This window comes from Solanum pennellii, chromosome 12, assembly GCF_001406875.1.
Source record: "Solanum pennellii chromosome 12, SPENNV200".
Lineage (NCBI taxonomy): Eukaryota > Viridiplantae > Streptophyta > Magnoliopsida > Solanales > Solanaceae > Solanum > Solanum pennellii.
In genome coordinates, this window is record NC_028648.1 from 928,103 (window position 1) to 949,293 (window position 21,191).

At 33.6% G+C, this 21,191-nt stretch overlaps 2 protein-coding genes across 2 annotated transcripts; one reads left to right on the forward strand and one right to left on the reverse strand.

The window, feature by feature from the left end:
• Window positions 1-803: 803 nt before the first annotated feature.
• On the forward strand, window positions 804-8,927 carry LOC107005235 (endoplasmic reticulum-Golgi intermediate compartment protein 3). The gene is made up of 12 exons (XM_015203772.2): window positions 804-952; window positions 1,386-1,507; window positions 3,409-3,491; window positions 3,578-3,653; window positions 3,755-3,822; window positions 5,184-5,268; window positions 5,640-5,758; window positions 5,930-6,013; window positions 6,711-6,857; window positions 7,717-7,825; window positions 7,905-8,024; window positions 8,550-8,927. The coding sequence occupies exons 2-12, from the start codon at window positions 1,420-1,422 to the stop codon at window positions 8,621-8,623; spliced, it is 1,053 nt and encodes a 350-aa protein (XP_015059258.1). The 5' UTR covers window positions 804-952; window positions 1,386-1,419; the 3' UTR covers window positions 8,624-8,927.
• Window positions 8,928-11,707: 2,780 nt separating this feature from the next.
• LOC107007058 (DEAD-box ATP-dependent RNA helicase 53, mitochondrial-like) lies at window positions 11,708-20,797 on the reverse strand. Its single transcript, XM_015205525.2, has 8 exons — window positions 20,270-20,797; window positions 19,307-19,434; window positions 18,168-18,579; window positions 17,978-18,076; window positions 16,861-17,085; window positions 16,047-16,208; window positions 14,851-15,382; window positions 11,708-12,175 (listed from the first exon to the last, which is right to left on the reverse strand). The coding sequence occupies exons 1-7, from the start codon at window positions 20,681-20,683 to the stop codon at window positions 14,891-14,893; spliced, it is 1,932 nt and encodes a 643-aa protein (XP_015061011.1). The 5' UTR covers window positions 20,684-20,797; the 3' UTR covers window positions 11,708-12,175; window positions 14,851-14,890.
• Window positions 20,798-21,191: the final 394 nt, after the last annotated feature.

Sequence of the window (21,191 nt, forward strand, 5' to 3'; positions counted from 1 at the left end):
TCATATAAAAAATAAATAAAATTTTGAATAGAAATGTGCAAAGAAAATAAAAATTAAAGTTAACGTATCAAATTAAATATACTATCACGATAACTAACTTATATATATTAAAATAAATAAATTATTAATAGGATTGTTCAACAAAAATAAAAAAAATTGAATTAAAATGAAATAAAGATACTAATAGTTTAATTTAGTTTGATATTTAAAAAAAAAAGATATCAATTGATGTTAATTAAGAAGTCAAATTAAAATCAAATGAAAGAAATATTATACTTAAGATTTATTTTCTAGATTTTACATAAAATGATTTAATTTAAATTATGTTTATTTTTATTATTTCTTATTTGATTTATATATTTCATAACTTCTATTTTTGTTAATGCTATATATTTTAATATAATATCATGATTCGTTTTATATTTTATATTCACTCAAGAGAGAAATATTAAATTGTTATTATTTAAAATAAAAAATATATATTAAAAAAAACTTATATAAAAATCTTAATCAGATTCAATATTTGAATAATGAAATCAAGATTAAAAAAATTAAATTTATTCATTTGATTAGAGTATAGACTATTTTGAAATGAGTTATTTTAAAAATTTTGTGCTAATTCGTTTTGAATATGAAATGTTTGTTCGATTAGAAAAGTGTGAACAAGTTATATCGATATGAGTTATTTTATTTTAAATATACAAAATATAATATTTAATGATTAATCAGATATAAATTTAATATTAAATAAATTACTCTTATATCAAACGAGCTTAAAAGTGAACACGTAAAAATTAATACGAAAAGTATTAAATACTAAAAAAAAAGTAGTCAACAAAATTATTTTATTGTAATTTCTGATTTTTCCGTCGGACTTCCATTGTTTCCTCTTATGAGAAGCGCCGGAGATCGGAGTCTCGTTTTCCGGGCACATTCTCTCTCTACATTATAGGTACTTTCTCTCTCTAAAATGTAGCAGGGCATTGGGTAAAGTTAATTCATTTTTTGGCTTATGTGTAATTCGTTTCGATTTCTTATAAATGATGAATTTTAGCTTTGTTTCCTAAATTGGGTTTGATTTGAGCAAAATGAATAGTTAATTACAAGTAAAGTTGGGATTTTGAATGAATTGGGATTGATTAGAGCAAAAAATGATTTAATGGATGTTTCATTTGTTAAAATTGATTGGTTGATTGATGGATAAATATGAAAGCTTGGGGAAATCGTAGTAGCTCAGTTGATTGACTATGTTCATTTTCACCTCGTTGGTGAAAGTTAGATTCCCCCATCCCAACCCCCATTTTTATAAAAATAAATATGAAAGCCTATGAATTTCTTGTGTTTTTCAAGTGTAAGATGTTCTGAATTTGATATATTTGGAACAGCATTATCAAATCTTGGAAATAAAGGAGGAAAGAAATGGGTGTGAAGCAAGCATTAAGAGCTATTGATGCATTTCCGCGAGCTGAAGAACATTTGTTGCAGAAAACTAAGTTTGGCGCCTTCGGTATTTGATCTTAGTCCTTTTTATTTTTGTGCTTTTTCTTTTGTTTACAAAATTGGCCTGCAGTGAGTGGAATGAATAAAGTTGATTCTTATAGCTAACCTTAACTAATGTGAGAATGAGGAATAGTTTATTCATTCTCACTATCCGTTCGTAATTGTTTTTAATGAGATAGGCTTGCATCTAGAATTCATATAGCTAAAAAGGAAAGACTGGTGCACAATGCATCCCGCATTAACAGGTAAGGGTCGCATCCCAAGGGATGTGATGTAGACAGTATTAGTGGTTGGTTCCACGACTTCATACAGCTGATCCAACCAATTTGGGATTGAGGCATAATTGATCAAAAACGAAAAGTCTTGAAAGGTTTCATTTACCCTTGTGAGTGGAATGAATAGAGAGGAATCTTGTAGCCAACCTTACCTAATGTGAGAATGAGGCATAGTTGATTGATTCTCTGAATTCTTAATTGTTTTTACTGTAGTGGGCTCGTTCTAGAATTCATATAGAGGTATAAGTGATCAATTCCATGTATTCAGTGTTACTCTTCTATTCACTTTATGTGGGAACCTAGGAATCGTTTTGTATTTATTTGGATGATCATGAGCTAGTTTCTATGTGATCATCAAACTTAGGAAATGACTATAAGAGAATATTTTTAAGCCTTCGAATAAAGTAGTAACCTTTTTCTTTGTATGATTGCTGTTTAGAAATGAAATGTCTTGAAAAGTTCTATTTATCCTTGTGAGTGTTAGTTACAGTTTCACCTTTATGCTTTGGCCATCTTTGATTTCTTTCTCTTTGGTTCTTTAGTTTTTGATAATAGAATTCAGATGACATGATTTGCGACTACTCTTATTCTATAAAATATTCTCATTGAAAAACATTTGAACTTACATCCAACAATTATTTAGTGCACTCTTGGCTCATTGTTAGAGGATGGGTTTAATTCTTAATTACACTACCATCTTCATCAAGTATAGGTGTTTTGATTGATATTGGTTTGAAGAGGTGCATGCTTGATTGTTGTGGAGAACAGGCGAATGATGTGTTCATCAATTGTTCTCTCTATTATCTAGAGTATAGACTTGAAATTCAGGCACTTTACGTTCTAATTTCTCAAATTCATTGCTCCTACTAGAAAGTAGAAACCATATGGCCTTGTCCCACAAGCACTGGGCCTTGTTCTTGCTCTACCGTCGATTTTCCTCCACAGATTCCTTGCCAAAGGATTATTAGGTGGATATGGCGTATGGAACCACTTGCTTCTGAGCTATTGGCTTGATTCCAGTACGCAATCCTTGGAACATCAACTGAGGAAGCTAATGCCAAAAGAATGAGAAAATCAGTTGGATATTGGAGATGTTTTAGGTAGATTTATTCATCAGATATTGGAACTCGTTTGATATGTAACTATTCATGTTCTACAGATGAGAGTATTAAATATTTGAATTACTGGCTTTTCTTAGTGACTAGATGACCATGACACTTGATTATTGTTGAATAGCAGAACTTCCAATCCTTATCTGCCACCCTCTCCAATTGTTTTTCTCATATTACCATGATGATTGGAATGTTAATAATAGAAAAAGATAGCTATTTTGCAAGTAACAGATTACGAGGATGCAACCTATTGATGGTGAATGTCATACTATTTATGTGGATGAAAAGTGAAGTTGATCTTTACTTGATTGGTGCTAAATGCTACATATTTGTGCGTTATCTGTGTTACCTATAACCGAGCTTTACTGTGACATATCACAGGCAATTCTCTCTAACATCTTCATCGATTTAGAATTACTTTTGAATGAACATTTAGAAGATTTCTCGCTTATTTTGTGTCTGTATTTTACTTGAGTTTGATTCCTTTACTAACTTTACTCTTTCTTCTTTTTCATTACCAGTTTCCGTTGTGGGGCTGCTAATTATGGTAACATTGTTCTTGCATGAACTGAGTTACTATCTTAATATATATACTGTTCATCAGGTAGTTTACATCTCTTTGATGAAATCTTCTTCAGTTAGCTTAGTCTATCTCCTTTGAAGTTTGTGCTGTGAATTTCGTCTGTGCAGATGTCTGTTGACTCGAGACGTGGAGAAAATCTTCCCATTCACATAAATATGACATTTCCCTCTCTACCTTGTGATGGTAAGTCAATATTCTCTACTTGCTGTCCGTATTTGTTTATTTATTTGTGAATATTTCTTACATAATGTTTCGGCAGTTGATCAATTTATTCTTTTCGGTAGTTCTTAGTGTGGATGCTATTGATATGTCGGGGAAGCATGAAGTAGATCTTGATACAAACATATGGAAGGTAATCGGTCTATTGTGACTAATAACAAATTTTGCTGCTCATTGAACTGAAAACTAAACGATAATGTTTTGTACTACAGGCACAGAACATCACATAACACGGTTAGATTGTTACGCGTTTTAGTAAATTGTGTTTCTTACTAAATAAAAAGAGCCTGGGATCATAATGTTAATTTGGTTGGATTCTAGTTAAAGAAACTTTTATGCCTTAGATAGACTAAGTTTTATGGGATGAATCAATTTGTTAAAATGTTATCAGACCTACAACAGTCAACACAATTGTTCTGGTGCCTTTCCAGTCAAAAGTTTTGTTAACATAACATTTATTTCTAGTTTGTCATATAGCAATTGTTTTTCTACATCTTTTGAGCGTGTCAGGGAAATGGAAGAAGAAAAGGATTGTTCTGTTTTTACTATACTTTTGGGTTTCACTTTTGTTTTTGTTTGTCTTCTTCTAAGAATGTTCTAAATTTGCTGGTTATCTAGTCATTTGTTCTTTTTTTGTGTGTGTGTCTGTGTGCGGATGGGTGGTGGCCGGAGGGGGGAGTTTGATTTTATTGTATCCAAAACTTGCAATCTAGTCATCGGTACTATATAGTGGCATCTAAAAATTTAACAAACATAAAATTTCTCCAGTTTTGATGGTTATGACAGCAGCATTGCTTGTGCATGCTTCGATTGTGGGTAAGATATTTTGATGCCAATTCTAGTTTGTCATAATTACTTATCCTCATCCTCTGTTACAATTTCAAAATTACTTATCATCATCCTACCTTCTAAAGTGAATCTTTAAATGCTATTGATACTATAAGAAAAATTCTCTGTATCTTAAAAGCCAAAAGAAAAAGTTAACTAACACAAAAGAGATGTAGGTTAAAAAGATGGACATTTTAACTTTTCTTGTATTTCCCGTTAACAGTTCATATAAAAAATGCAATGCTCACAATGTGTAGGACACTAATTATAATTCCCTACCTGGTCTCTTTGTTGTAACTGGCAATTAGGAATGTCAGTGTAATTCACCCAACATTTCTCATTCTTTCTTAACTTGGTATTATCAGGCTAGAACTTCTGGAAGTCTTAAATCTTACAAATTTGAATAGGTGTACCTTGGCATCAACACCTTCCCAGTTTCATTCTGTTAGGCTAGTGAATTTATCCCTGCAAGCTTTGTAACACTGAAGCAAATTATGAAGATATATGTTATTTGTCTTCTATTTCATTTTTAAAGTATTTGCAAATTTCTTTCTCTACAAATTCGCATTTATTTTCAGATTCAGTCTATACTCTATAGTGGATTCATGCCCAAGCATATCCATTTTTCATGCCTTTTTCGGCAATTAAGGTTGAGAGTTTTTGCAGCTTCGCTTGAACAGTGATGGCCATATCACTGGCACTGAGTATTTGTCAGACCTTGTTGAGAAGGAACGTGAAGCTCATAAACATGGTAATGCTTTTGGTTCTTCTGCATTTGGGTAGTAGCATTAGTTTAACTCACTGCTGCTCTTTATCCAAGTCCAAGTTGTATGCTGGTATGCTTTTGCCTTAACCTGCTTAGTGTGGCTTTGCCGTTGATCATGTTAATGTTAATTTCTTGACAAATATAGAGAGCTTTGGTTAAACCTTAGCGACTTTTATCAAAATTCTGTCTTTCTGGAATCGGATAAATGGATTTAACTTACAAAGCGCAAATAACTTGAGAAATTCCATTTGTATGGATATATAAGTTGATTAGTTTGTGATCTAGCTTGCATAACACAACTGAGTATTAGTCTCCTACAAATTGATAACATGGTATTAAGTAACAATTATTACCAGATGTGCACAAAGAACATCATGAAGATTCAGACAAGATCCATCTACAGGGCATTGATGAAGAATCTCAGAATATGATCAAGAAGGTTAAGCAAGCATTGGCTGATGGGGAAGGATGCAGGGTATTTGTTTTGGTTGCTTTGTATTATGTTTGTTCTCATACCTGTGATTCCATTCCCGCTGCCCCCACCCCGGGCATCCTTTTCACTTTGGGCCTAAAATATGCTGCCACTTTGGCTAACTGTACGCGATAGCAGTGTCGCACCAACTGATACCGACATTGTTGCGTGCAGGTGTATGGAGTATTAGATGTCCAGCGGGTTGCTGGGAATTTCCATTTATCCGTTCATGGGTTGAACATTTTTGTTGCTCAAATGGTCAGCTCTGTTGATATTTTATAATTTTTTATAGATTTGATGGGAATACATATAACTGTTGGAAAGCATGCACTATTGCATTGAACTCTGTCTTACTGTAAGGTATCTATCAGGTCAAATTGTGTAAGCAGTTGTGATCCTTGAAATTAGGGCGGTATAGTTGGAAGATGCTAAAAAGAGTTTGTTTAAGAAACTAGGGCAATAACCCTCCCGATGGTGGGAGAGTTAGCCAGTTCTTTCCGTCAGCTTTCCGGTGTTCTATCAAGTAATATATTGGTGGTTCAAGTAAAGTGAAAGCTCTGATTCAATCAAACTTGCTAGTTATTTTGAACTTATGCATGACAAAAGGTTGATTGCGCTAAAGCTACTTTTCTGATTTTGCTTGTATTTTGATCTATGATAGTTTGTGAAAAAAAGTAGAGAGAAATTAGCAATACCATACTAAAGTAAGTTGTACAGTAAGTTTCTAGATAGTTTGTGAAACAAGTTTAGAGAAATTAGCAATACCATAGTTCCTAAGTTGGTCTGAGTGCAGAAGCTGATTTTTGTTTTTATTTTAATCTATATTCTGAAGTACATGAAGTTCTATTCAAAGGTTGCATTTACAGCAGCGTTCAGAGAATAGCTTTTGAAGTAATACTTTTTCTCTTCTTCCAGAGTATTTGTTCACTCTTAGTTTCATCCTTTGAAAATGCAGATTTTTGAAAAGTCTACTCATGTCAATGTAAGCCATATCATCCATGATTTATCATTCGGGCCCAAATATCCAGGTATTCACAACCCGCTAGATGGAACATCACGAATTCTGCGTGGAACAAGTGGCACATTCAAATATTACATTAAGGTTTGTGAAGATCTAATTTAGTGTTTATTATGAATACGTTGCATAGAGTGTTTCAACATAGCCTTGACCATTCTTTCTTTCTATCTTTTTCCTTTTGAACATAAGGAGCCTTGACCAACTTTCTTAAAGTGGTGTAATAAACAAACTTGGGCAACTTTCTTAAAGTGATGGAAAGAACAAACTTGTATTTATGGCTGCATGCTTCTGTAATTTGATTGGATTATTTTGTGGCGTATGATATTCAAACCGAACTAAAGTCCTAAACTGCATTCTTTTCTTGTAATGTAGGGACCTAATTATCTTAGTCTTCACCACGGCTAAATATCTGCAACTGTTGACCGTCAGTGTGAAAAAAAAATAGCGGATTTGTTCTTCTTTTCAAAATCCTGTCCCATGGGCCAGCAGTGGCCTTTTCCACTATTTTATTCGTTGGACCAGTAACCTCACCATTTAGGGTGGCGAATCTGAAAATAAACAAATAAAGTGTTTCCTCTCTAGAAACTTAAACTCCTAGATGGGACAATTTACAAAATAAAGAGGGCTTAGTTCAAGTTCTACTGCCACTCAACATAATTATTTCTATGTGTTTGGATAAAGGTAAAAAATGAAGATGTGAGGAAGTGTTTTGTAGATTTGAAATAGGTATGTCTCCTTTATAACAAGATTAGACTAGATGTGACGGTTCACACGATCTAACAGTGTTGACAAGGAACATTAGTTGAAACATGCATCCAGGTTGGCTTAATTGGATTTCCTTGTGAATTTTTTTGGGAAGATAAGTGTTGAATCACAATGATTTTTTTCTTTTGGATGTGTTCTCGTGCTTCCATATTTTTACGTTCTGTTTTTTGTCATGTAGGTTGTTCCAACTGAGTATCGATATATATCAAAAGAAGTTCTACCAACAAATCAATTTTCTGTAACGGAGTACTTTTCTCCCATCCATGATTTTGAACGGACATGGCCAGGTGAGTCTCTGCTCTCCTTCTCCCTTTTCCTCTTGCTGTATTTCATCTTTCACTGAGTGTCTTTTGCCGCTTTATGCAGCTGTATACTTCTTATATGATCTGTCACCAATCACCGTGACCATTAGAGAAGAACGTCGCAGTTTTCTGCACTTCATCACTCGGCTCTGTGCAGTTTTGGGTGGTACATTTGCGTTGACAGGTTTGCCTTTAATACTTCGCTGTATGATTTGATAAAGGTGAAAACCACTTAAAAGCCATAACTCCCTGATAATTTGTTGTACACTACTAGTCGAAATGTTCCTCATTTAATTGAACCAAAGGCTCTTGACTTGAATATCTGTGAAGAAGTGAAAATCATTTCCCCAGGTGCACGAAAAATGTTGAGCAATGTCTGGTGTGAGAAATTTTGAGTGACTAGGTTTTGATGTCATTTCCTGTTATCAAAGTACAATGCCATTTTTTATGCTGATATTATGGCAATGATGGATTTGGATTGGGATGTTTTCTCTTCATTACCACTTACTAAGAAGTCTTACCGGTTATGAATTGACAAATCACTTGATGCTTTTGGCTTATATCATCTTAAAGTCTTTTTCTTGTCTGGCATTTCCCTCCCTCTCAAATTGTTTTTTTGCAGAAGAAATCCAACTGTTATGAGCCTGTCAGAGATCTTCAACATGTAGTCGAACATACTGACAAACATGGTATTTGTTTTGTGTAATAGGCATGCTAGATGGATGGATGTACAAGATTCTTGAATCTGTTACAAAGAAAAACAGCAGAACTATTGTGCGCTAAACGTCGAATCATTGCACTAATGATATGTTCAGGCAAAGCTGAATTGCAGATCACTGGTGATCTAGGCAAAAGCTTTAGCAAACAAAGCAGATCAACATTATGTTTATGAACAAGTTGTTATTATCCTCAGTGATTTTGTAGCACTAGAAGAACAATACCCAAGTTTATTCTAGAGAAGAAAATGTATTGTTCATTGGTTATGTAACAAAACCTAGGAATATGAAACATTTTGCTGGCAATTTTGCTCAGTTGTTGAAAACTGAAAATGTTATATAAATCAACATATTGATATCTTTTTATCAGATGGGCATTTATAATGTATGTTCTTAGAAAGACAAAATCAAATCTGAAAGAAATGAAGAGACTTTGAAAATAGAGAAAAATTGCTTCTAGACATAACAGTAGGCATCATTGTTTTAAAAAACTCTGTTAGGACTGGATATATGGTGCGGCCATAGCAAAATGCCCCTAGACTTAAAAGTGTGGGGCTTAGTTACATAAGACTTACGCCTTAAGTATCCGATTATACGTCATAAGCACGTCCAATTCTATGGATTTGTTTAACAGATCTTATATAAATTACGTGCTAGATTTTTTAGTTAACATTGTTGAACTTTATAATTCTTAAATAAATGTAATAGTTTTTGGGAATTATTCATGGACGTACATTACGATGTTGGCAATGTATCAAGTTCGTCCCGCGGGGAAAACGGGTGCATTTTCAAGTTCAAACAAGCCCAAAGCAGTTAAACGAAGTTTTTGTTGATTTTCGTGTACTATAGTCCATGAAATTTTCGTGATCCGGAACTCCCAAAATGAAATGGCCAAAAATTTTCATGGACATCCGTTAAGACGTTGGCAATGTATCAAGTTCGACCTATAGGGAAAACATGTGCATTTTCAAGTTCAAACGAGCCCTAAATCACGTAAACGCAGATTTTGCCGATGTTCGTGTGCTATAGTTCATGAAATTTACGTGATACAAAAATCCTGAAACAGAATGGCCGAAATTTTTCATGGATGTCGTTAAGACATTGGCAATATATCGAGTTCATCCCGCGGGAAAAACAGACGTATTTTCAAGTTCAAACGAGACCCAGAGAAGGTAAACGCAAATTTCGCGGATTTTCGTTTGCTATAGTCCATGGAATTTTTGTGATTCGAAATTCACGAAACGAAATGGCCCAAAGTTTTCATGGGTGTCCGTTAAGACGTTGTCAATATATCCAGTTCGTCCTACGGAGAAAAATGGCAAATTTTTGAGTTCAAACGAGCCCCAAAGAAGGTAAACACAATTTTTACTGATTTTCTTGTACTATAGTCCATAGATTTTTTGTGATTCAGAATTCGTGAAACGAAATGACCAATTTTTTCATGGACGTCCGTTAAGACATTGACAATGTATCCAATTTGTCTTGTAGGAAAAACTGGCGCATTTTCAAGTTCAAACGAGCTCCAAAGCAGGTAAACGTAGATTTTGCCGATTTTTATGTGCTATATTATCCATGGAATTTTTGTGATTCAGAATTTCCGAAATGAAATGTGCAAATTTTTTCATGAGCGTCCGTTAAGACATTGGCAATGTATCCAGTTTGTCCCGCAGGGAAAATGAGTACATTTTCAAATTCAAACGATCACAAAGCAGAAAAACGCAGATTTTACCGATTTTTATGTGTTATAATACATGAAATTTTTGTGATCCGGATTTTCCGAAATGAAGTGGTAGAAAATTTTCATAGACGTTCGTTAATACATTCGCAATGTACCCAGTTCGTCCCGCGGGAAAAATGAGAACATTTTTAAGTTTGTACGAGCTCCAAAGTAGATAAACGCATAGTCTATGAATTTTTGTGATCTAAAATTTTTGAAATAAAATGAGCAAAAAATTTTACGGACGTCCATTAAGACCTTAGCAATGTACATAGTTCATACCGCGGGGAAAACAGATGCATTTTCAAATTCAAACGAGCTTCAAAGCAGGTCAATGCAGATTTTATCGATTTTCATGTACTATTGTCCATGAATTTTTTAAGATCCAGATTTTTCAAAACAAAATAACCAAATTTTTTAATGGATGTTTGTTAAGACCTTGGCAATGTACTAGTTCGTCCCACAGGAAAAAGGGATATTTTTAAGTTTGAAAGAGTTTCAAAGTAGATAAACGCAAATTTTGTTGATTTTCGTGTGCTATAATCCATAAATTTTTTGTGATCCGGAATTCTCAAAAATAAAATAACTGAAATTTTTCGTGGATGCCCATTAAGACATTAGCAATGTACCAGTGTATCCCGCGGAGAAAATGAGGACATTTTCAAGTTCGAACGAGCTTCAAAGTTGATAAACGCAGGTTTTACCGGCTTTCATGTGTAATATAGCTCATTGATTTTTTGTGAACCGCAATTTTTGAAACAAAATAATCAAAAAATTTCATGGATGTCCGTTAAGACCTTACCAATATACCTAGTTCATCATGCGGGAGAAACGAGAGCATTTTCAAGTTCAAGCGAGCTTCAAAGCAAGTAATCACATATTTTATTGATTTTCGTGTGCTATATAGTCCATAGATTTTTTGTAATTCAAAATATCCGAAACAAAATAACCAAACTTTTTCATGAACGTCTGTCAAAATCTTAGCAATGTATCCAATTCGTCTCACAGGGAAAACAAAAGCATTTTCAACTTTAGACGAACTCCAAAGCAGGTAAACACGGATTTTGTCGATTCTCATATGCGCGTGTACCCAAAGTTTGAGAGCATAAATATGAAATGAAGCCAAGTTAAATAGCATATTTATGTATTATTATGTCATTTATAATTGTATGATTATGTTTGAAGTTTTATTTTCTGTGAGTTTCCTTAATAGTGTTTTAAATTATTTCAAATTATTATGTGTTTTTATAATTTGAAATTAAAAATTTTAAGATTCATGGAAGCTTACGCCCATGTCTATGTCTCGAGGCTCACGCCTCACCCTATGCTAAGTAAAACGTCTCGACTTGACTCGCGCCCCCACCTTTTAAAACACCGATAGACATGATATTCAGAAGAATCACTATTTCCAAGTGCAAAAGAAAAACAATATACTTTCAATGTAAGCCTTTTCACCTGTTTGATTCAACAAATTGAATACATCCTCATAAACTGGTTAAATAACAAGGCCAAGGTTTGTTCAAAATTTATACTGAACATTACAACCACTATCACTAGCAAGTACCAATATGATCTCTTGAACATTACAACCACTCTATCACTAGCAAGTACCAATATGATCTCTTGCAAAAAAAATATTTGTTTCAAGCTTGACATCACAAAATATAAGCATAAAGCGAAGAAACATAACGCCAGCAATGGTGAGAACTTGGTAGCTATCGGTTACATATAGCGTGTATACCTTTGGAGACCAAGTGGATGTTGAAGTGTTATTTTCTACTGTAACGAGTCGTAGCATCACCATCTGCAGCTGCTGCTATTCTACAGCACCTGGTAATAAACATACACACTTCACATATCGGAGTTTCATCTTCACCATCATCTATTGAGTGGCCACCCCTCCTGAACCAAAACCAAAGCCATTACGTGAGAATATAATCCTTCAGTTGTAACCTTAGAAGCCTCCAATGATGGAGGCAGTATGATATTTATCAGATCATCAGACCAGAAATATACTGCGAGACCTCTTTATAACATTTCACCATAACAACCATGTCTTTTGTGGAATCAATATTTCATGTTGTGTTGTATTATATGCTCAGTATAACATCATTTTTCGTATAGCAGCCAAAAAAGAATATCGGAAAATATGATGTTATAGAGAGAGTTGACTGTAATTAATTTTTCTGTTCCTACGTACAACGAAATGCAGCATAGTATTCAAATATTCACATGCATGTCCACGCCTCTAATAGTGTCACATCAACAAATTTAGAGCTGATGGTAGGAGTAGCACATAGGAAACTTTTCCGAAAGAGTTAAATTTATAGGACAAAAATTGTAGTATGCAAAAGTCACATAAAAATTTGAAAGATCAAATAATATTAAATTATAATATATATATATATATATATATATATTATTACAAGTGGGAAGCTTCCAACTTAAAAGTTGAATTACTATTTTACCCTTATTTTATCTCTAAACTAAATAAATATTAATATATAATTAACTTAATATTAAATAATATTTTTATTTAAATTCATGCCTCTAGACACAATGGTTCAAATTCTTTTGGAAAATAGTTACAATGAAGAGGAAAGACCAAAAGTTGTATTTTCTTTAATAAATGTGTATATCAGTTACAATGAAGAGGAAAGACCAAAAGTTGTATTTTCCTTAATAAATGTGTATATCAATTCTTCTTTATCAAAAATCAATTTAATTTTGACTTGGGACTGTGTCAGTGATTATTTTTTATCACCTTTTGTTGTTAATAGAGAAAAGATATTCAAGATGTAGTATAGACACTAAAGGTAATTTCATTCATATTGAATCTTTATGTTTTTTCTTTTTATTATTTTATTTATTTAATCTTGATTTTGTTTATTGTATTTTAATATATTTTCTTTAAGTTTTTTATCTTGTTTTCATCAAATTGTGCTAAGAATCTGTAATACAATTTGTTAATTTTGTGTGATCTTTTTAGTGTTATGTGCTTTTGATTCTTCTTTTTTAATATTAGATTTTGATGTATTCTTTGAATATCAACTTTTTTATTGGTTTTATGGTATTTGATATGCTTAGCCTCATTGTGGTTTCAATCTAGACTAGAAGAGGTTTACACAGTTATTATTTTATTTGTGTGGTCTTGTTGATATGTTGCATCATTGAATGTTTTTTTATATTAATTTTTTGACTATTTTTAGTAATTTTGAAATGTATTCTCGAGGTATTGCTCAATTTTATACGTTATGTGATAGTTTTCTATTTTTTACCTTGGGATTTCAATTTTTGTTGGTTCTTTGACGAACTTTTTCATCCTTTAAGAAATGTAGTTATTACTGTCAACACATAGTATAGGATCATAGAGACATTAACTTTCAAAAAGTCATCGTAGTAATGCCATTTTTATGGTAACAATTAAAATAATAAGGTTGAACCTCACTTTTATGGTACCAATTAAATTGAAAAATTTAAAAGTCATGCATATATGTAATACAAGTGTATGTAATACAAATGACCAGTGAATAAATATATGGTTCTCCTATCTATATTTGATAATAGGATAATATTACTTGATATTTCAATTGATTCACAAAATTTGGAGTAAACATATCACCCTTCATTGTTTTAAATTTATGAGTATTTTTCTAAAAAATCTACTTTATGCCTCATTTATATATTTTATAGTTGTCATTTAAAAAAATGGAATATTAATTAATAGGGTACACGTGCGTTGCACGTGAGCAAAGACTAGTATATATATAAATCCATGAACAATAACTTTGTTAAATTTCAAAATAACCTTTGGAATTCCTAAAAAGGATCTGTTATTATTTTATATGTGCATTGAAACATTAATGATTGCGTAATAAGTTAGTTTCAAAGCACAAGTTATTAGAGGACAAGTTAATTAGTGAATGAATGGTCATTTAATTTTTTTTGAAACATTTAATATTTAATTAATTAGTTTTTTTAAAAAAAATTAGTAAGTATATATATATATATATGATTAAATTAAATATAAATATAAATTATAGATGATAAATATTATTAAATTAGATATTTTAATTAGGAATTAATCTAAGAAAGTGCAAAAGTAATTAACATTTTTATTTAAATAATACAATTTAATATTTAAACTAAATAATTAAATATTTTAATAACAATTTAATTTATAGTAGGGGTACAATCGTAATTCAACTTTTCATTTTTGTTCCCGTAACAAAAAAATGAAAAGTTGAATTACGATTTTATATATATATATATATATATAGAGAGAGAGAGAGAGAGTAGGGGCAAAATCATAATTCAACTTTTTTTTTTCATATGATCAAACAAGAAATATACTGTCAGACCTCTCCTCTTATAACATTTCACCATAACAACCATGTTTTTTGTGGAACCAATATTTCATGTTGTGTTATATTATATGCTCAGTATAACATCATTTTTCTTATAGCAGTCAAAAAGATATCAGAAAATATGTTGTTGTAGAGAGATTTGACATCATTTTTCGTATAGCAGCCAAAAAAAATCGGAAAATATGTTGTTATAGAGAGAATGAAACTTGCCTTGCAACAGAGTTAGAAATAGTTCCTCCTTCAACTCTGATCACCATTCACCACTATCATTGTCATCTCCGAAGACATCAAAACGGCTTGAACGGTTGTTTCGGTCATGATCTGAATCTCCAAATCTTCTAGAACGGCCTGAACCAAACTCTTCTGCAAAATTATTCGATCGATTTGAACTTTTGGAGCTTCCAAAACCACCAAAGTTGCGGAAACCACCCAAACGTTTTGAGCCTCGTGTGTCTCCTGAACCACCACCAAACTTTCCTGAGCGGCCTGAGCTAGGTCCGCTAAAGCCACCTCTTGATCTTCCTGAACCAGTTGCGCTATATCCACCTGTTCGAACAGAAGATGAAGAGCCTTCTCGACCAAACTTGCTGCTCTTATTTCCATAGCCACCAGAACGGCCTCCACCAAAATCACTAGATCGACTACGCATAGTGCCTCCTCCAGAGGAACCAAAGCGGCCAACATCTTTTCCCATTTCACTATACATTTCTACTGCTCCAGCCTCTACTTTAATTGTTGGGAGCTTTTTTCAGAAAGTACATGCAAAAAAGATAATTTGATGAGACAACAATTCTGTATATCAGAGTAGCATGGCTAGAAAGAACAGGGAAAAACTGTCAGCATTATAAAGGAGAGAAGTCCGGTCACCACCAGCTAGCGAATTTTCCATATTTAAGATTTGAATTTAGGAGATCAACCATCAAGAACTATTAGACGTGAGTATCGAGGAACTGAAAAATATGTCAGCCCAAAACCCAAATGAGTTTCAGTTCAAGATACGGTAACAGGCTCGTGTTCGACTTCAGCAATTCAAGAAAATTAGAAATACCAAAGATTGTCACAACTTATGCAGATTATAATACCAGAAACCAAACACGGTGTAACTAATATGGGCTTAAATTGTACAGGAATTTATATACTATTTTATATGGGATAGAAGGTGGAATATGGATTTTAAAACCGGAAACCAAACATGGTATAAAGTAATACCGATTTGCATACCAAGTTTATATTGGCTTACACCTCAAAACAAACAACACCCTAGAACCAAATCATTATATGATTACCAGACACGAGCACGGCAACATGCATCTATTGCACACTCCCTGTCTCCGTATGTGAAAATGACAACAAATCCAAGTGAGGATTAAAAAGAAAAACTGTAAGGAAGGCATAAGCATCCTTACCTCTGTAAATCTGCATCCGGCATCATGTTCAATACCTTTTACATCCCTATGCTGTTTTGAGGAATGCATGAGAATGGCACTTCCTTTCTTACCAGCACGTCCAGTTCGACCAGATCGATGAACAAAGATCTCTGAATTGTTCGGAAGTTCGTAATGTATCACCTGAGCACCAATATCTCTACTTTAACTTAAGATAGCAAAAGAAGAAAAAGCAAACTGCAATTAAAGAAGACACAAAAACTTCAAGCATAAACACATATCTTCTCGTTCTTTTATGATAACTGCATAAAAACATTTTTTTCTTATTGTCATTGAATAATCACCCGATTAAGAATGCAGACTAGGCCTTGTACAGCCTTTAAAGCTCACTAGACATGCAGCTATTGTAATGCCATTTTAGTGCGCTCTTGGTGCATATTTCTCTTACTGATAAATATTTACTTATCCTGAAAGGGTGTTAAAAAATGACTCTGTAATTGGTGTGAAATTCATTTCCATATACAATGCTCTCCAGATAATCCTAAAATTCCCAAGAATCTATATGGTACTGCTTATATGTTTATCATAATTTCACTAAAATTTTGTGTCCTACACTTTCTAAGATTCCCTAAACATGTGAGTCTATGTTATAGTAACTGCTACCTCAGGTGACGTATGTAGTCGTACAATTTCTTATTACCTAGTACAGATTTATAGGTTTATCTTCCCTCCCTGGTTTTTCTTTTCATGAAGTGGAAAGAGAAGCGAAGACAAGGAACAAGAAATGCTTGAAACATGGTTAAATAATTAGGCAAATAAAGCATGAAAAACCAACCAGATCAACATTAGGTACATCAAGTCCTCGGGCAGCAACATCGGTGGCCACCAATACATTAAATTGACCTTGTCGGAAACCAGATAGAGTTCTCTCCCTCTGGCTTTGTGAGATATCTCCATGCAAAGCTTCACACCTCAAAGTTCTTTGCATTGCACCTGCCAGCCTATCAGCATCACGCTTTGTTTGAGTGAAGACAATACATTTGCCTCCTTTTGCATGCTCCTGAAGAATAAATATATGCTCAGACTTGATTTTTTTTGGGAAAAAGAACAAGAAGTCATTTTAATCCTTATGGTGGGAGGCAACATATACGACCCTGGATCAATAGGATAGACAAGAAGTAGAACTGATAAGAGACTTATAGCTTGTTTGGCCAAACTTCTAAAATCAACTTATTTTGGAGAGTACTCTAGTGAGAAACAGTTTGTTTTTGACTAATCAATTTGCAAAGCACTTTTGAGCAGCAATTGGTGTTTGTCTAAGCTTTTAAAAAGTGCTTCTATGCGGTCGGTGGGTAGGGTGTATTTAGGTAGAACAAATGTTGGTATAAAGTTTTAGTACAATGTTTGGTTGCAAATTACAGGCTTACTCCCAAGGGGGAGAGATAGTGTGCCTAAAAAGTAGGGTTATAGTGCGTTTGTGTGTTTCCATGATTTCCTTTAAGTCTAATACAAATGATATCAGTATTACTTATACACTAGTTCAGTACTATTCTTGTACAAAGTAAACTATGACATTAACAATACCAGTGCAATTCTGATACTAATGCACCCTATTCAGTACTGTTTATGCAATTATGCAATGTATGCTATTTTTTATAGCACAAACCAAACAGTCGATAAGAAATAATGTCGGCATAACTAATCCTAGAATAACTTGTCTTCGAACAAAGAGACCGCTAAGTGTATTTTTTCAAAAGTGCATGCTCTACTTTTTTTAATGACAAAAGTGCATGCTCTTCAAATAAGTACTTTTGGGTAGAAGCTACTTTTTCCGGTTTCTAAGAAACTGCTAAAGCCTGGCAAAACACCCTCAATTTAGGGGTGAAAAAAATCACAGCGCATTGGGCTTGGAGAAGCTTGGCCAAACAAGCTATCAGGGTATAGATTCATACCGATATTAAGGGTCCAAGAACTGCTGGTTTCTGACGCATCTCACAAGCAATTGAATACAAAGAAATGCCATCAGCTAATTTCTGGTCAGAGTCTCCTACCTGCGGACACAATTACTCTTAATCATTGAGCATAGAAAACCTATAGGGTACTCAACAAAAATAAGACAGTAATTTAGAATAGTGGCCTCACAAGATCAACGTGAATTGGTTTCTTCAAGAACTTCTTGGTAAGTTTCAATATCCAACTTGGCATCGTGGCTGAAAACATCATTGTTTGGTGTTTCTGCCTAATATTTTCTAGAATGGTTTCAACATCCTCTGCGAATCCCACATTAAGCATCTGATCAGCTTCATCTAGAACAACAAACTGGATATCTGATAAATTTAATGACCCTCTCTTCAGCAAATCAATGATACGACCAGGTGTCCCAACAACAATGTCTGTTCCCCTGTCAAGAGTACTCATTTGGCGTGAAATGGGAACCCCACCATAAACACACAGCGTATCCAGAATAGGAGCAGACTCATAAAATTCCTTCTCCACCTGGCGCGCAAGTTCTCTAGTGGGAGCCAAGATCAATGCTAAAGGGTTTCTTCCCCGTCTGTATCGTTTAAAACAACCAAAATATTAATTCAGTTATAACGAATTTAACATTATCAACAGATAAGCAGAATCTAACAGTCATCAACAACTCTAGAAAATGACAAAAATGGTCCCTTATCTTTGGTAGTAAGTTTTAAATAGTCCTTTAGGTATCACGAGCAGTTTTTTTTTCCTTATCAGAAAAGAGAGCATTTTTTTGTCTTTGTTGGATATTAACCAAACTCTGATTGTTAAATTTTACTGAAACAATGAAAGTAGACAATATTTAGAACTCACATTCAGAAGTATAAATTGTGTAGTCTGTTATATTTTGTCTATTTCAAGAATTTGGTGCAATTTTTGTATCTGATGTAGGTTTTTATGTTGAGATTTTTGAAAGTTCGACAGAAATTTCTGCTATTTCTGGTTAGAAAAGATAATTCACAGTTCTGATGAAATTTAACAATCAAAATTTGGTAAACACCAAGACCGAAAGTGCTCACTGCTTGTTGTCTTAAAAGGATCAAAACCCTGCATTATTACTTAAGGAACTATTTTGAAGCTACTACCAAAGATATGGGACCATTTTGATCATTTTCTCTCAATAACTCTTTGTCAAGCTTAAGACAAGATGATATTTTATGTTGCTACCATATCTTTTTCTTCTTCTTCTTTTTGAAACTGAATGTTGTACCACATAGACCTATTATTAAATAAACCTCACAAAGAATGCAGAGTGAACAAACCCCTTTTTTCTGTTGAAGCGAATGATCTTATCCATGATAGGAATGCCAAAAGCTAGTGTCTTTCCAGTTCCAGTTCTAGCTCGGCCAATCATGTCTGACCCCTGCATTGCTGGTTCCAAAACAGCTCTCTGATACAACCCAAAAGAAAAATAATCCATCTTGAATCAGAAACCTTTTCACAGACTTTCAGTTTTGATCAGAAACCAAAACTAAAACCAAATGAAAATATGTCTATTAGAAGAACGAAGATTTAGATCTCTCTTCCTTTATTCGGGGGAGGCCCAAAACAACATATTAATCGAAGCATATAAGACCAAAACACAAAAAGAAAGCTCACCCCAAACAATTGACAAAAATAAGTAAGAAAGGATCTTCCACACCTGACACATCTCAACGTTCTTTACAAGATGTTGTTTGGCCATGAGAATTATTCACTTTATTTCAAAATTAGTATTTGGTTATAAGATAATCCAACTTGGAATTGGTTTTTCCAAATTCGGAAAAGCGCTTAACAACAACAACATACCCAATATAATAACACAAAGCGAGGTCTGGGAAGTGTAGAGTGTATCCACGGAGCTTATGAGGTTGTTTCTGATAGATACACCCAACAGATAGTAACACAACAAAATAATAAGATAATCGAAAATACAAGAACTAGCACATAGTAAAAGAAACTACAAGAGCAATACTACAACTATTAGTATGGTCTGATAGCAAAACAAGGCACTACAGAGAACCTCCTTCAAGCTTAAATTACTATTTTTCTTTCAAACACACAATTTATACATAAAAATAAGAGTCAATATGCTTTTTCTTTTTCTCAAATGGAAATCACATATATGCAGAGAACCTCCAAGTAAGTCTAAATTACTCTTTCTATACACAAATATAGTAAAATTAGTAAGCTAAAAATGCAGTCTTTTTTAAAAACAAATAAAAAATCATAACAGTTTAAAACACCTGAATTGGAAAAAGACTAGTAATTCCCCTTTGTGCCAAAGCTGAAACAATTTCCTCAGAAATCCCAAGTTTCGAAATCTCAAGCCCTACTTCACAATCCTCTTCTAATTCCACCATCGCCATTGCCGTCGCTGTTGCAGCCTGCAAACAACAACCACCCCCATGAAATCCCTTAACACTATACCCAAATTTACCATCAACCCTGTTCATTGGTGGTGCTGATATTGTTAAAGAAGTGGTAAAGCTGTGAACTTGAGGTACTGGAAGGGCATTTCTGGGACTAAATTTGTCACTGAAGATATGAGAAATGGAATTAATGGACACCCTTTTTGATGTTAGTGAAGATGAAGACTTCCTCAGTAGAAAAAGACTGTTCATTTTGCTATATCTCAATGGACAAGGGAGAAAAGCCATGGTTTTGCTAGGGTTTTTGTTAGGGTTTATGCAGAGGAAGGAAGGAAGAATTTGAGGGAGTGTTGAAGAGATAAGGTTTTCAAGAAACACTCAAAAACCAAATCCAAAGATGAAAGTGTAAACTAAAAGGACTTTATAAGATAGGGGGAAGATATTTTTGGTGTAGTATGAGAAAATGACTAAAATACCCCTTAGGTCTAAGACTCTCGTCGTTCGGTTCGCGGACTAAATTATTCGAAAGTAAGTATGGGAGCGTATGGGGTGATAAAAAATCATTATGCATATACGAGGTTAAATTCTTTTTCTTTTGTTTATATATATAGTTGATAATGAATTTCATTGGTGAAAATCCTATACCCAAAGTTCTGCCACTGGAGAAGGTGGGTGGGGGGTGGGGGGGGCGTGTTTAGGACACGTGTAGTGGTTTCTCGAAATTGGTTATTTGAGTTGTTAGTGAAGAGTGATACTAATGTGCACTTCTAGTCACGGTAACGACATAAATATGGCC

Coding starts and splice junctions, on each gene's coding strand:
- LOC107005235 (XM_015203772.2), top strand. CDS start 1,420: ATGGGTGTGAAGCAAGCATTAAGAGCTATTGATGCATTTCCGCGAGCT. Junction 3,654..3,754: donor TCCCTCTCTACCTTGTGATG/GTAAGTCAATAT, acceptor TCTTTTCGGTAG/TTCTTAGTGTGGATGCTATT. Junction 8,025..8,549: donor TGGTACATTTGCGTTGACAG/GTTTGCCTTTAA, acceptor TTTGTGTAATAG/GCATGCTAGATGGATGGATG.
- LOC107007058 (XM_015205525.2), bottom strand. CDS start 20,683: ATGGCTTTTCTCCCTTGTCCATTGAGATATAGCAAAATGAACAGTCTT. Junction 19,435..20,269: donor CTAGTCTTTTTCCAATTCAG/GTGTTTTAAACT, acceptor GGGTTGTATCAG/AGAGCTGTTTTGGAACCAGC. Junction 17,086..17,977: donor TTCTTGGACCCTTAATATCG/GTATGAATCTAT, acceptor TTTATTCTTCAG/GAGCATGCAAAAGGAGGCAA.